This window comes from Chiloscyllium plagiosum, unplaced genomic scaffold (genome assembly GCF_037043375.1).
Source record: "Chiloscyllium plagiosum isolate Xiang-an unplaced genomic scaffold, Cpla_swu_hap1 HiC_scaffold_42, whole genome shotgun sequence".
In the NCBI taxonomy this organism is placed as follows: Eukaryota; Metazoa; Chordata; class Chondrichthyes; order Orectolobiformes; family Hemiscylliidae; genus Chiloscyllium; species Chiloscyllium plagiosum.
This window is the reverse complement of record NW_028270180.1, coordinates 23,508,718-23,523,652: the sequence shown is the minus strand read 5'-3', so window position 1 is coordinate 23,523,652 and position 14,935 is coordinate 23,508,718. Positions and strand designations below refer to the sequence as shown.

General features: G+C 41.4%; 1 protein-coding gene across 9 annotated transcripts in view; it reads left to right on the top strand.

The window, feature by feature from the left end:
- The window catches only part of ap3b2 (adaptor related protein complex 3 subunit beta 2), a 248,611-nt gene that overhangs the window by 94,637 nt on the left and 139,039 nt on the right, over positions 1–14,935 (top strand). For all 9 annotated transcript variants that reach the window (XM_043680547.2, XM_043680543.2, XM_087982119.1 and 6 more), the window contains 2 exons: positions 1,759–1,834; positions 13,244–13,318. In XM_043680547.2, the coding sequence (XP_043536482.2) occupies positions 1,759–1,834; positions 13,244–13,318 (151 nt within the window). The remainder of the gene's footprint in view (positions 1–1,758; positions 1,835–13,243; positions 13,319–14,935) is intronic.

Here is a 14,935-nt window from a genome sequence, read left to right as displayed (position 1 = left end):
ATAGATGGCATGCAGGGTTATTGGTTTCAGGTGTGTAACAGAGAGTGAGGAAAGATGTTGCAGGCATTTGTGAGAGTGGTGGAGCATGAGGGCTTGATGGGAATAGCCTGTGTTAAGATAGTGAGGCACACCATGGGGTGGGAAAGTAGTCAACAGGCTAGGTTTGGTAACGTATGACAAAAAAAACTCAGTGACCACAGTGTTTTCCTTTGAGTTGTTAAAAACAACCTAATAATCCAAACTTACATTTTCCAGTGAATATTCCAATAAAATATACGCATTTCTTACATTTTCCAGTTAACATTCAAATAAAATATATCCAGTTCTTACAATTTTGAGTTAATATTCAAATAAAATACACACAATACTTAATACTTATAATTTCTCTGAGGATACTTCTGGGGAAGGTTGATGCTTCAGCAAATCCCAGGAGATTGTGAACTGGCAGATATAAAAATTTGGTCCATTTTCTAGTTATATTTCGGTGACCAGTTCTGTATAAACACTAAATGAGGGCTTCTTCTTACTGTTTGAAGTTTATACCATTTTGTTTTATAAGACTGAGAGGAAGAACTTCTTCACTCAGAGGACAGTGAATCTTTGGTAATGTCTATCTCAGAGACCTCTGGAGACTCAGTCATCCAATATATTCAAGGCAGAGTTTGATGGATTTCAAGATATAAAGACATCAGGGATGATGGAAGAGAGTCTTCCTCACATGATAACCCATCTCAATGTGTCCAGTTTATCCTGAGGACAGAGGATGATGAGGAGCGAATGCCACAAGATCATTGAGGGGTGGGAGATATCGGATAGATGTCAGAGGTAGGTTCTTTACTCAGAGAGTAGCAAGAGCATGGAATGCCCTGCCTGGAACAGCAGTAGACTCTCTAACCTTAAGGGCATCTAAATGATAAACATATGGATGATAATGGAATAGTGTAGGTTAGATGGGTTTCAGATTGGTTTCACAGGTCAGTGCAATATCGAGGGCCAAAGGGCTTGTACTGCGCTGTTATGTTCTATATCCTTGATGGAGAAGATTGTGAGTGGCAAGAAACCTTAACTTTCTTAGCATCTACCTGTTCATATTTGAGTACTCATAATAGCGAGGGTGTTGGTGGAGGTGAGATGATGCAGTAGAGTGGTGACTTTCATTCCAGCAGCAGCAACACTGTGAAGGGCACTTGTATTCGGCCACAAGGCTCACGTCTCATGGCAGAGAACTTAACAAGAAGGACTGTAAAATCGAACACTTTTCCTTACTTCTGTATTTTTCTGCCTTTATATTCTATATTTTGGATTATTTTTCTGTTTTAAGATGGCACCAGAGAGTGATGACACTATACAACACTTTCCACTGTATTTTGTTCCAAAATACATGTGACAATAAATAAATCAAAGTAAGAAACTTCTTCCTTACACAAGCCTAAACCCTAATCCTTTGCCTAAACCCTAATCCTTTGCCTAAAGCATAAATTTGTATCCCTCTAGTTCTTGGACAATCAGCTATGCGAACAGCTTTTCTATGCTTTTCTCTCAAATAGGATGCCATTCTTTCAAATAAAGAAGAGGGATGAGACAAAGAGGTAACTAACAATAAATAATGACAATTGTTGTTAGTTTTGGCAGAGTACTTCCTTGGAAAAGGCTGATCAAGATTTTAAGAAATGGTTAATAAGGCATGTGCAAGGAAGAACTGCTCATTTAAAATCCTGACTGGTCAGCAGAAACAAATACAGTTTTTATTATTCCCAGGCATGACGACCTGAAGGAGATGTTGGACAGTAATAAGGATTCCCTGAAGCTGGAAGCAATGAAGAGAATTGTAGCGGTAAGTCTAACAGAAGCAGCATTGCGTTTGCCTTTTACCACCTACTATTAGTCACCTATTTCTCTTCCAATCCCACTGAATCTAACTTCTGCACTATCTCACCTTTCCCTCTGGTCTTAGGCCTTTCTTTCCTTCTTCCTGGCAGTCCCATCTCCATTACTCACTCACATTCCCTGTCTGTCCCATAACAGAAAATCATTCAAAAGCAAGGTATTACGGTAAACCTCTTGTCTAATAGACTGGAGCATTGTGTCTATTGCCACCCCACTTCAGGAAAGATGTGAAGGCATTAGAGAAACTGCAGAAGAAATTCTTGAAAATAATTTCATAGACGAGGAGCTTCAATTATGAAAATAGATGGATTAAGGTTAGATTTATTGGAACATTGATCGTGATGCCCAACTAAAGTCCAACATATTCCTATCTGTTTTCCATTATCAAGTATATTCAACCTTGTGTAGTAATTTGGTTTCTTTTGGTGAAGGACAAAGTCCCATGATTGGGGAAACCGTCAGTATGATACTTTTATTCAAAATGGGACAGAAATAAAAACAGGGAACTGTAGGCCAGTTACCTTAACATCTGTCATTGGGAAAATATTAGAGCCTATTATAAAGAATATGATAGAGAATTTAGAGATACATAGCATAATCAACATGGCTTAATGAAGAGCAAGTAAAGCTTGTCAAATTTATTAGAATTGTTTGAGGAGGTTACAAGCAAGATACATAAAGGGTGATTATTATGTTCAATAGATAGATGGAGATAGTAGATGTATTATACTTGGATTACCCAAAGGTATTTGAGAAATCCTGCATATAAAGTAACTTAATAAATTAAGAGCCCATGGTGTTGAAAGCAGTGTATTAGCATGGATAAAAGATTGGCTAACTAATAGGAGATAGAGAATTGGGTTAAAAGGGCATTTTACAAAATGGCAACCTGTAACTAGAACAGTGTCATAGGGGATCAGTACTGGGCCACAATTATTTACAATAAATATTAATGACTTGGATAAAGGAATTGAATGTACTATTGCTAGTTTTGTAGATGACACAGAAATAGATGGAAAAGCTAGGAATGAGTCCATCGAATGATATAGACAGGTCCAGTGAGTAGGCAAGAACATGGTAGATAGAACATAATGTGAGAAAATATGAGGCTCTGCACTTGGCAGGAAGAATAGAAGATTAATGTTATTTATATGGGGAGAGCGTGTAGAAACTATAGCAGGAAGGATTTTGGAGTTCATGTGCATGAATCATGCAAACTTCATATCTTAAGTTCAGCAGGTAATAGGGAAAGCAAGTTGAATCTTGACATTTATTTCAAAGGGAATAGTTGAAAAAATATAGGTCTTGTTAGAACTACACATGACATTAATTAGGCTACACCTGGAATACTGTCAACCATTTTGGTCCTTTATCTAAGGAAAGTTATACTGGCACAGGAGGCAGTCCAGAGAAGATTCACCAGGTTTGTTCTTCTGAGAATGGATGGATTTTGTTATGAGAAGAAGTCGAGTTGATTAGCTTGTACTCATTGGAGTTTAGAAGAACAAGCAGAGAATTTATTGAAACACAATCTAAGAGGGATTAACAGGATAGACTTGGAGAGATTGTTCCCCCTGGTGGGAAGTTCTAGAACCAAAGAGCATAACATCCGAGTAAGGAGTTGCCTATTTAAGACAGATGAGAGGATCTTTTTCTCTCAGAGGGTAGTCAATCTGTGGAATTCTATCGCGGAACATTGATGAGACTGACTCATTCGGTATATTCAAAGCTGAGATAGTCAGATCTTTAATCAGTAGGGAATCAAGTATGGGTAAAAGGCAGGACAATGGATTGAGAATGATTAGATCAGCTGGTGTCTGATTGAATGACAGGGCCAAATGACCTATTTCTGCTCCTCCATCTTATAGATGTGGTTTGCTGTGCTCATGCACTCACAGAAATGTCCACGTATGGAATTGTTTCCTGCAGGTTTTTCTAACTTCATCCTTTTGAATTAGAACTTAGAACAGTACAGCACAGTACAGACTCTTCGGCCCTCAATGTTGTGCCAACTATTTATCTTACTCTACGATCAGACTAATTACATTGTACTAATCTTCCAAGTGCCTAACCAAGATTGCTTAAAATGTCTCTAATATATCTGACTCTACTGCCACCGCTGGCAGTGCATTCCACGCACCCACCACTCTCTGTATAAAGAACCTACCTCTGACATCTCCCCTAATCCTTCCTCCAATCATCTTTAAAATTATGTCCCCTTGTGATAGCCATTTCTACCCTGGGAAAAAGTCTCTGACCATTCACTCTATCTATGCCTCTCATCATCTTGTACACCTCTATCAAGTCACCTCTCACCCTTCTTTGCTCCAATGAACAAAACCCTAGCTCCCTCAACTTTTCTTCATAAGACATGCCCTCCAGTCCTGGCAGCATCCTGATAAACCTCCTCTGCAACTTCTCTAAAGCTTCCACATCTTTCCTATAATGAGGTGACCAGAACTGAACACAATATTCCAAGTGTGGTCTAACCAGGATTTTATAGAGCTGCAGCATAACCTTGCGTCTCTTAAACTCAGTCCCCCTGCTAACGAAAGCCAACATACCATACACCTTCTTACAACCCTATCAACTTGGGTCCTCAGAAACATAAAGGTCTCTATCATAAGTGTGGAATACCTTAGGATTTTCCTTAATCCTAACTGCCAAGGCTTTTTAATGCTCCCTTCTAGCTCTCCTTAGTCCATTCTTCAGTTCCTTCCTGGCTACCTTGTAACTCTCTAAAGCCCTATCTGATCCTTGCCTCCTCAACCTTAAGTAAGGTTCCTTCTTCCCCTTGACCAGATATTCCATATCCTTTGTCATCCAAGGCTCCTTCACACTACCCCTGATTAGTAATGCCACCATTCCACCTCTTTTGCCTCCTACCCCCATTCTTTATGAAACATCTAAACTCTGGAACATCCAATAACCATTCCTGCCCCTGTGATATCCAAGTTTCCGTAATGGCCACAACATCGTAGCTCCAAGTACTGATCCATGCTCTAAGTTCGTCACCCTTATTCCCGATACGTCTTGCATAGCCACACTTCAACCCATCACACAGACTGCATCTTTGCCCTACCAAGTGTCTATCCCTCCTCACAGACTGTCTGCATGCTGTACCTGGCTGTTCACTACCTACTCTATCATCTGATCTGTAGCTCAGGTTCCTACCCCTGTGCCAATCTAGTTTAAACCCTCCTGAAGTTCTCTAGCAAACCTCCCGCCATGGATGTCATTTCAGGTCAGTTCAGTTTAGGTACAACCTCCAGTTCAGGTACCAACTGACCTTCTTGTACAGATCCCATTTTCCCCAGAAGGTATCCCAATGATCCATACATCTGAAGCCCTCCCTCCTACACTAGCCCTGCAGCCACTCGCTGTCTATTCCTAGCCTCACTAGCCCGTGGCACCGGTAGAAATCCTGACATTACTATGCTCATCCTGCCTTCTAGCTTCCAACCTAATTCCATGTATTTTCTTTTCAGGTCCTTCTCCCTTTCCCTAGCTATGTCATTGGTACCGATGTGTGCTACAACCTCTGGATGCTCTTCCTCCCCCTTAAGAATCCTGTAGACTCAATCCAAGACATCCTTGACCCAGGCACCTGGGAGGCAACATACCATCCAGGAGTCCCACACACAACCACAGGATCTCCTGTCTGACCCTGTCATAATTGAATCTCCTATCACAATCACTCTCCTATTCTTGCCCCCTTCCCTTCTGAGCCACAGAGCTAGGCTCAGTGCCAGAAACCTAGCCACTTTCTCCTGGTAGATCCGTTCCCCACAACAGTATCCGAAACAGTATTGAGGGGAACAGTCACAGGGGGTCCCTGTACTGTCTGCCTATTCTCTTTCTTTCTCCTGGTGGTCACCCAGCTAGCTTTATCCTGTAACTTATGTACTACTACCCCTATAACTCCTCTCTATCACCCCTTCAGCCTCCTGAATGATCTGAAGTTCATCTTGCTCCAGCTTCAGCTCCAGAATTGAACATTGAATCCAGGTGCTTGATTTCACCCAGGTGGAAGAATCAGAATAATTAGAGGCAGGAAGACAATACCTTGGAGTCCAGAGACCCATCTGAGGAGATACCCATCAATGCAGGAATTAATTTCTCCTGTCACCAATTGAAAGCCTAAAGTGGGAGTCAATTGACCTCCTCACACCAAAGTCATGATTGTATCTGTTCCTGGCAGGCAAGAAAAGAGCCTTCCCAGCTGTTAAAATGGAGCAAACTGCCTGGCTGGTTATGTGTGGTTTGGCCTTGATCTTCCCTAATTTGGATATAATCAGAGGCACAGATATGGGCAGCACTTTGGCCTTTGTTGACCATCTGACTGCCTTTCTTCTTCTTACCTCTTCCCTGACAGCACTCCTTCTTTGAGCCCTACCTCAAAAAGGTACATGGTTCTGTTCTTTTGCATCTTGGTTGCTGTTCTGACAACAGCCATGTCTCCTGACCCAGTGGCGACTGCCTGTTGACTCCCAGGATATTTAGGTGGGACTCAATTTTCATGTCCTGTGTATTGATACACAGCTGAAAGCCCACTAGGCAACTACTTAAGTACTTGATAGACAGAAGGTATGGTGATCTTTCTTTTTGTGCTGCTGAGGAGGGTGGTATGTCATTTATCTTTACAGTCACCACCACACTTAAATAAAATGTCAGATTCCACCCATAGAAACAGGTAGATGGGATGGCTGAAAGCTTACTCTCAAAAGATGGATTTCCCCATGAAAATGAAGTTTACTGTAGCACAGTTGATCACATTCTTACCTCAATTGTAAAGCTCCAGACTTAACTCCAGCTTCAGAGACTTCAACATATAATCTAGACTGATAGTTTCAGTGTACTGAGAAAGTGTACTGTTAGAGGTGCTACCTTCCAGATGAGATGTTAAACTGAGATTCTGTCTGCTTTCTCATCTGAATTTTAAAAAGTCATACTACAGATCCACATCCACAACAACGTGGATTATTCTTAGCTGCCTCTGAAATGGCTGAGCAAGTCACTCGGTTTAAGGACAATTAGGGATGGGCTACAAATGCTAGCCTTGCCAGCGACACTATGTTCCAAGAAAGATTGAAAAACGTCTTACAGTAATTATTGAGAGATTTGAAGATGGGATTATAGTCACTTCCATAATACTCATCTAAAAAAATGATGTTAGTACAGTATTGGAGACCACAAACACTATTTGCACTTACTTGCATTTTCTCTGGGCATTGTGCAGGTTTATCAACTTGCGCCATGCCTATTACCACTTATATTCTCTCAGGAGGTCTACTGGAATGTACTAATTTCCCATATTTTCCTAACATGTCATTTCAGTGTGACAAGTTTACATGGAAAGCTTATTATAAATAGAAGTTTCTGATGAAAAATGTTAACAGAGATTCCTGTGGATGCATCATTATTGATATAAATTAATTGATAGTTCCTCTGTTCAGGAACTCCCTCAGCACAGGGTATAGCACGGTGGCACAGCGGTTAGTACTACTGCCTTACAGCGCCAGAGACTTGGGTTCAATTCCTGCCTCGGGCAACAGTCTGTATGGAGTTTTCACATTCTCCCTGTGTCTGTGTGGGTTTCTTCCAGGTGCTCTGGTTTTCTCCCACAGTCGAAAGATGTGCAGATTAGGTGAATTGGCCATGCTAAATTGCCTGTAGTGTTAGGTGAAGGGGTAAATTTAGGAGAATGGGTCTGGGTGGGTTGCTCTTCAGAGGGTCAGTGTGGATTTTTTTGGGCCGAAGGGCCTGTTTCCACACTGTAAGTAATCAGTCATTGCCACTTTCATTGTCTGAACAGTTGGTTAAAACTTGACTCTTAAGTGGTCTTGCATAATACTTGCTTAAGTATTTTGCTCCCCCATTGACCCTTCCTTTAGTAGTTCTTTTTTCTTTCATGAAATGTGACATTGCTGACAAGGTCAATGTTTGTTCCCATTCCCAATTGCCTTTAACTGAGTGAAGTCAATTAAAAGTCAACCACATGACTGTGAGTCTGGAGCCATGTGTAGGCTAGACTGGATAAGGATGGTAAATTCCCTTCTCTGATGATTTTTTGCATCAATCCGCAAACTAGCAATCTGGGCCTCTGGATTACTGGTCCTGTGTCATGAACATTACACCATTGTCTTCATATCATTGCATAATTAACATGATGGGGTAACACTAATGGACTTCATTTGACTCTGGGTTTCCTTAAGTAACACTTGTCCTGGATTCTGTGAAATTCCTGTGGGATGGGGACAGCTCTGCAATGCATGGGTGGGGATCTGGCTGCTGCTAGTTCCAGGAACAGCTGCCAGGACAGAGAACTCACAGTGACATCTTAAATATTTATCAGTGGTGTGGATAACAATTTCCATGCCTGCATCTACTAAATTATTTATATCAAATTATTTTAGGTTTTATTTATTTTTTAATTAGCCTCTACTATGTTGCAAAAAGAGAAGGTCCTTTCTTTCCCTATCTTCAGTCCTTTAATGTAAGGCCTTGCTTTGGGCACAAAATAGGATCTTTAAGATTATGCCAGTATGCACATAATTTAATTGTGAATAACTCTCCTCCTGACTCACCAAAGCCTATCCACCATCTACAAGGCACATTTCAAGTGCACATCCACTTCTCTGGATGTGTGCAGCTCCAACAACACTCAAGAAACTTGATACCATTTAGGACAAAGCAGTCCACTTGATTGGCACCACATCCACAGACATTTAATCCCTCCAGCATCGACGTACAATAGCAGTGTGTACTGCCTACAAAATGCACAGTAGACATTCACCAAGGCTCCTTAGGCAGAACCTTGCAAACCCAAAATCACTATCACTTGGAAGGACGAGGACAGGCAGCAGATACAAAACAATACCACCATCTGCTGTTTCCCTCCAAATCACTCAGCATCTAGACTTGAAATTGCATCGCCAATCCTTCAGTATTGCTGGAACAAATTCCTGGAACACACTTCCTAATGACATTGTGGGTCTACCTGTAGCACATAGACTATAATGATTCAAGAGGAAGCTCACTACATCTTGTCAAGGGCAAAAAGGGATGGGCAATAAATTAAAAATAATCGAAATATACAACCAATGATTGTACATGCTTGGGACAGATAATTTGTAGAATGTGATGAATTGGAACGTGATCTTTACCATAATTTCCCGATCTCTATCTCCTACTGTTTCTCAATCTCTGCACCTCTCTCTATTTCGTCTATCTCTTTTGACCCTTTTCCCTTCTCTGTTTCTATTTATGTTTCTCTTGTCCTCTCCCTCTTTCTCTACATCTCCTACCCTCAGCCTCTTCATCTCTCATGCCCACTCCCCTCTCCTTTTCAGTGCCTAGCTAATCACAAAGGATTGTAAGGCCTGGAGGAGTTTAGCAATATGGAAGTGCCTTTAAGAACTCTGGAAGCAAGGATGATATGCATTTCTGGACCAGTGTAGGTCAGTAAGAACAGTGAGGAGGTCAAAGACAAAAAGGACTTCCTGCAAGTGAGGATATTGGCAGTAGAGTTTTGAATGAATTGTTGACTAAAGAGATACTAAGTGGGAGGCCAACCTAGAATACATGAGAATAGTTGAATCTCAGAGGAAGAAAGATATTAATGAGAATTTCAATAATGGATCAATGGAGGTAGTAGAAGAGGTCAAGGTATGTGGCACTGGGGAAGGACAGGATTTGGAATTGCAAACACAGCTGATGGTGATATAGAAACCAAGTTGGAAATGGTTAAGCTTTAGGCAGATGGGAGAAGGATAGAGTTAACTGTCAAGGATTGAAGTTGTGTTAGGGACTTGTCAATATTATTGCTATTTACCATGGGAATTGCCAATATCAATTGGTGATGGAGTAATTATACTCTCCCACCAACAGAGGCAGCACCAGAGGAGGATGTAATTATATGGTCACAGATTTTTAAATTAAAATATGGGCAGAACAACATAAAATGGGAATATATTAAAATGTATGGCATTAAAATGTATGATCAGTTACATTTGTACAGGTTGATTCAGGTGCTGTGTCTTCTCATCTCCATCTGATGGTTATATCTGAGCTCCTTGCTGAGATATTTGTATCATCGATAGCCATAGGTGAGATCTTGAAACCTGGAATTTGGCTAACATGGTTTCACTATTTAGGATAGTTGGTAAGGAAAAGCCAGGGAACTATAGATATTGGAGGGAATCTTGAAGGACAGGATTTACATGTATTAGGATAAACAAAGGCTTATTCGGGATAGTCAGCATGGCTTTGTTCATTGGAAACTGTGTCTCACTAACTTGATTTAGTTTTTTGAAGAAATAACAAAGAGGATTGATGAGGGTAGACTGGTGGACGTGATCTATATGGATTTCAGTAAGACTTTCAACAAGGTTCCTCATGAGAGTCTGGTTAGCAAGGTTGGATCTCATGGAATACAGGGAGAACTAGCCATTTGGATACAGAACTGGCTAAAAGGTAGAAGAAACGTGTATTGAGTTTGCTTTTCAGACTGAAGGCCTGTGACCAGTGCACAAGGATCGTGCTAGGCCCACTGCTTTTCGTCATTTATATAAATGATTTGGATGGGAGCATAGGTGGTATGGTTGGTAACTTTACAGATGACACCAAAATTGGAGGTGTATTGGAGAGCGAGGAGTTCCACAGGATCTTGATGGGCTGAGGAGTGGCAGATGAAGTTTAATTTAGATAAATGTGAGCTGCTATATTTTGGAAAGGCAAATCAGGGTAGGAAGTATATAGTTAATGGTGAGGTCCTGGGGAGTGTTGCTGAACAGAGACATTGGAGTGTAGGTGAAAGTGAGGACTGCAGATGCTGAAGATCAGAGTCGACAGTGTGGTGCTAGAAAAGCACAGCAGGTCAGGCAATATCCGAGGAACAGGAGAATTGATGTTTCGGACATAAGCCCTTCATCAGGCATGCCTGATGAAGGGCTTATGCCTGAAAAGTCGATTCCCCTGCTCCTCAGATACTGCCTGACCTGCTGTGCTTTTCCAACACCACATTCTTGACATTGGAATGTAGGTTCATAGTTCCTTGAAAGTGGAGTCGCAGGCAGATAGGATAGCAAAGAAAGTATTTAGTATGCTTTCCTTTATTGGTCAATGCATTAAGTGTAGGAGTTGGGAAGTCATTTTGCAGCTGTACAGGACATTGGCATACTCACACTTTTGGAACACTGTGTGCAATTCTGGTCTCGCTGCGATAGGAAGGGTATTGTGAAACTTGAAAGGGTTCAGAAAAGATTTAGAATTGGAGGGTTTGAGCTATAGGGAGAGGATGAATAGGCTGGGGCTATTTTCCCTGGAGCATCGCAGGCTGAGAGGTGACCTTATAGATGTTTATAAAATCGTGAGGGGCATAGATAAGGTAAATAAACACAGTCTTTTCCCTGGGGTGGGGGAGTTCACAACCAGAGGGAATAGGTTTATGTTGAGAGGAGAAAGATTTAAAAGGCACCTAAGGGCAACCTTTTCACACAGAGGGCGGTGTATGTATGGAATGAGTTTCCAGAGGAAGTGGTACAACATTTAAAAGGCATCTGGATGGGTATATGAATAGGAAGGGTTTAGAGGGATAGGGGCCAAATGCTGGCAAATGGGACTAGATTAATTTAGGTTATATGGTCGGCATGGATGAGTTGGCCTGAGGGGTCTGTTGCTGTACTTACATCTCTGTCTCTATGATTCCATCCTCTCCAGTGGTTAGCACTGCTGCCTCACAGCGCCAGAGACCCAGGTTCAATTCCCGCCTCAGGCGACTGACTCTGTGGAGTTTGCACGTTCTCCCCGTGTCTGCGTGGGTTTCCTCCGGGTGCTCCGGTTTCCTCCCACGTCCAAAGATGTGCAGGTCAGGTGAATTGGCCATGCTAAATTGCCCGTAGTGTTAGGTAAGGGGTAAATGTAGGGGTATGGGTGGGTTGCGCTTCGGCGGGTCGGTATGGACTTGTTGGGCCGAAGGGCCTGTTTCCACACTGTAAAGTAATCTAATCTAATCTATAATCTAATCCATTATGTATTAGCCAAGCTAATATATCATCAGCAATGCTATAAGTTCTTATCTTCTGACACCTCACCACAACCCCGTTCCAACTCCAAATACAATCAGTTCTTCTGTAACATGATGGTTGTACTCTTTGCAACCCACTGTTATATGAAAATTGTGCTTTAGAAACATCACTTAAGGTGTTAGTGCTGTAATCGCGTTACAACCAACATACATTTTAAAACTTTGCACCATAGATACAGTGTCCTCAATTCATCAATCATGTTACAGCAAATTCATGTTGACTAAATGCACATTCTAACAGGACGACACGGTGGCTCAGTGGTTAACACTGCTCCATCACAGCGCCAGGGACCTGGGTTCGATTCCAGTCTTGGGCAACTTTAAGTGGAGTTTGCACCTTCTCCCCGTGGGATTCCTCCCACAGTCCAAAGATGTGCAGGTTATATGAATTGGTCATGATAAATTGCCCATAGTGTTCAGGGTTAGGTGCATTCATCAGGGGTAAATATAGGATAATAAGATAGGGGAATGGGTCTGGTAGGGTTACTCTTCGGAGAGTCGGTGTGGACTTGTTGGGCCGTGGACCTGTTTCCACACTGCAGGGAATCTATGCTTCTATGACCTGTACACTACATCTGTTGGTTTCCATTTATTTACTCTGAGTGAAGAACTCACTCCTCAGATCGGGCTGAGGCATGAAATGTGGCCAGAAAGGGAAATGCGACACAAGTCCACAGCACACTGTGAAAAACTATCTGTTAAGCTCCAATCATTAGCTAAGCTACTGTGCAGCTTTTGTGGATCTCTGAAACATCCTGCAGCTTAATGGAGCTCTGTTTATCTACAGACTTGTGTTGGTTGCCAGCCATCAAGTTACATTTGGACTTTCATTTAACTTGACAATGAATCTTTTGTTCCACTGGCCCACAGGTGGGCATCAGGGAACCTCAAGTGGTGCAGAGTTTTAAGGTATTGTTTATTTTGAGTTGCTGCTGCAACCAACAGATCTTGATGTATTCCAGTATTCGTTTCATACAGCAATTAAAGTCAGACCAATCCAAACTCCCCCTTATGCTTAAGACTGGACAAACCAGCAAAAATAAGAAATAAAAACACAAAAGAAAGTCTTGCTTTTTAGAATGTCCCAAAGCTCCTCACAACCAATGAGATTTATTCTTTGAAGTGTGGTCACCGAGTTGTCAGAGTCGGGGAGAGTGTTTTTGACCCTTAGCTAGTGAGCAGTTTATACAGCTTGGTATAATGCAATTAATAATGCCAGTATTTATCAATAGTGACTGAAAGTTTTTGTGTTTTTTATTTGATTTGCAGATGATTGCCAGAGGAAAGAATGCTTCAGAACTCTTTCCTGCAGTGGTGAAGAATGTTGCCTGCAAAAACATTGAGGTAAGTGAAATTTCTCACTCCATTATGAGTGTGAAGGGATTTAGAGAATGAGCCTCCTAAAATCACCAGAGTGAACTACAGTAGCAGAGTGTTTTTCTCTTTTTTTATGGAATGTGGGTGGCACTGGGAAGACTAGTATTTGTTGCCCATTCCTCATTGCCCTTTAACTGAGTAGGAGTCATCTTTTTATTTCCTCTTTTTATATCATCTATCCTTTACTGCTGCTGGATCAAAATCCCAGAACTCCCTCCTTAACGACATTTTATATCGACACTACTTGGACTACAGCAGATCAAGAAAGCTCCTCACCACCTTCTCCAGGGCAATTAGAGATGGTCAATAGCAATGTCCACATCCCATGAACAAAAACAAAATTACTGAGTTCACTCCATTTGTTTAAAGTATTCAGCTCTTTCTTCCCCAGGTGCAGTCTCACCAAGGCTTTTTTAAAAAGTTGCAACAAAACTTCTCTACTCTTGTTTTCAAAACATGTTGCAAGAAAAGCCAATAGACCATTTGTTTTCCTACTTGCTTGCCACACATGCATGTAAACCTTCAGTGACTCTTGATGAAGACATCAGTCTCTTTAAACAAAAACATTTCCCAATCTCTCACCATTTCAGAAATACTCGGAATTTTTGTTTCTCTTACCGAAGTGTATAACTCCATATTTTCTCCACATTGTATTCCGTATGCTAAATCTTTTCCCATGCTATCAGTCTCTTGTTGAAGCACTTTTGTAATCTTCTCACAACTCACCTTCCTATCCTTGCTTTTGCGTCAATGGTAAACATGGCAAATATTATATTTGATCACTACATCAAATCTCATTGACCATTTGCAGTAGGCAGCATACCAATAATACTCAACCAGCTCTTAATTACAAGGCTCAGAACAGTGTATCCATCAATAGATGTGACCCTGCTATTGGACATAATTTAATAAATATTTTGGACTGTGCTAAAAATTACACCAGAAACCAATCAGGGAACACATATTCCATGAGGTCCAGTTGGCTGACCTTGTTACAAACACTACAGTTACAACTTCAAAAACCCCCTAAAAGGCTTGTCAGATGTGATTTCCTATTTCTAAATCCATGATGACTCTGTTCAACCACATCATTATTTTCTAAGTTACCAGTTCTTGCATTTCCTTTCATAGATTCTAGTGTTTTCCCCTCTACCACTATGGAAAATTCTTCTAGGCCTTGACAGGGTAGATGCAAGAAAGATGTTTCCGTGTCTAGGAATGGGTCTGGAACTAGGGGGCACAGTCTCAGAATAAAGGGCAGGACAAAGACTGAAATGAGGAATTTATCGATTCAGATGGTTGTGAATATTTGAAGTCTCAGTTATTCAGTAGTTCAATTCAGAGATCAGTAGGTTTCCAGATGCTAAAGATATGAAGGAATATGGTGGGAACATGCATAAAGGTAACAATTCAGCCATGATCTGGTTGAATGGCAGAGCAGGCTTAAGGAGCCAAGTGGTTTCGTAGAATCATAGAATCCCTTCAGTGTGGAAACAGGCCCTTCAGCCCAACAAGTCCACACTGACCCTCTGAAGAGTAACCCACCCAGACCCATTCCTCCTACCCTATATTTACCCCTGACTA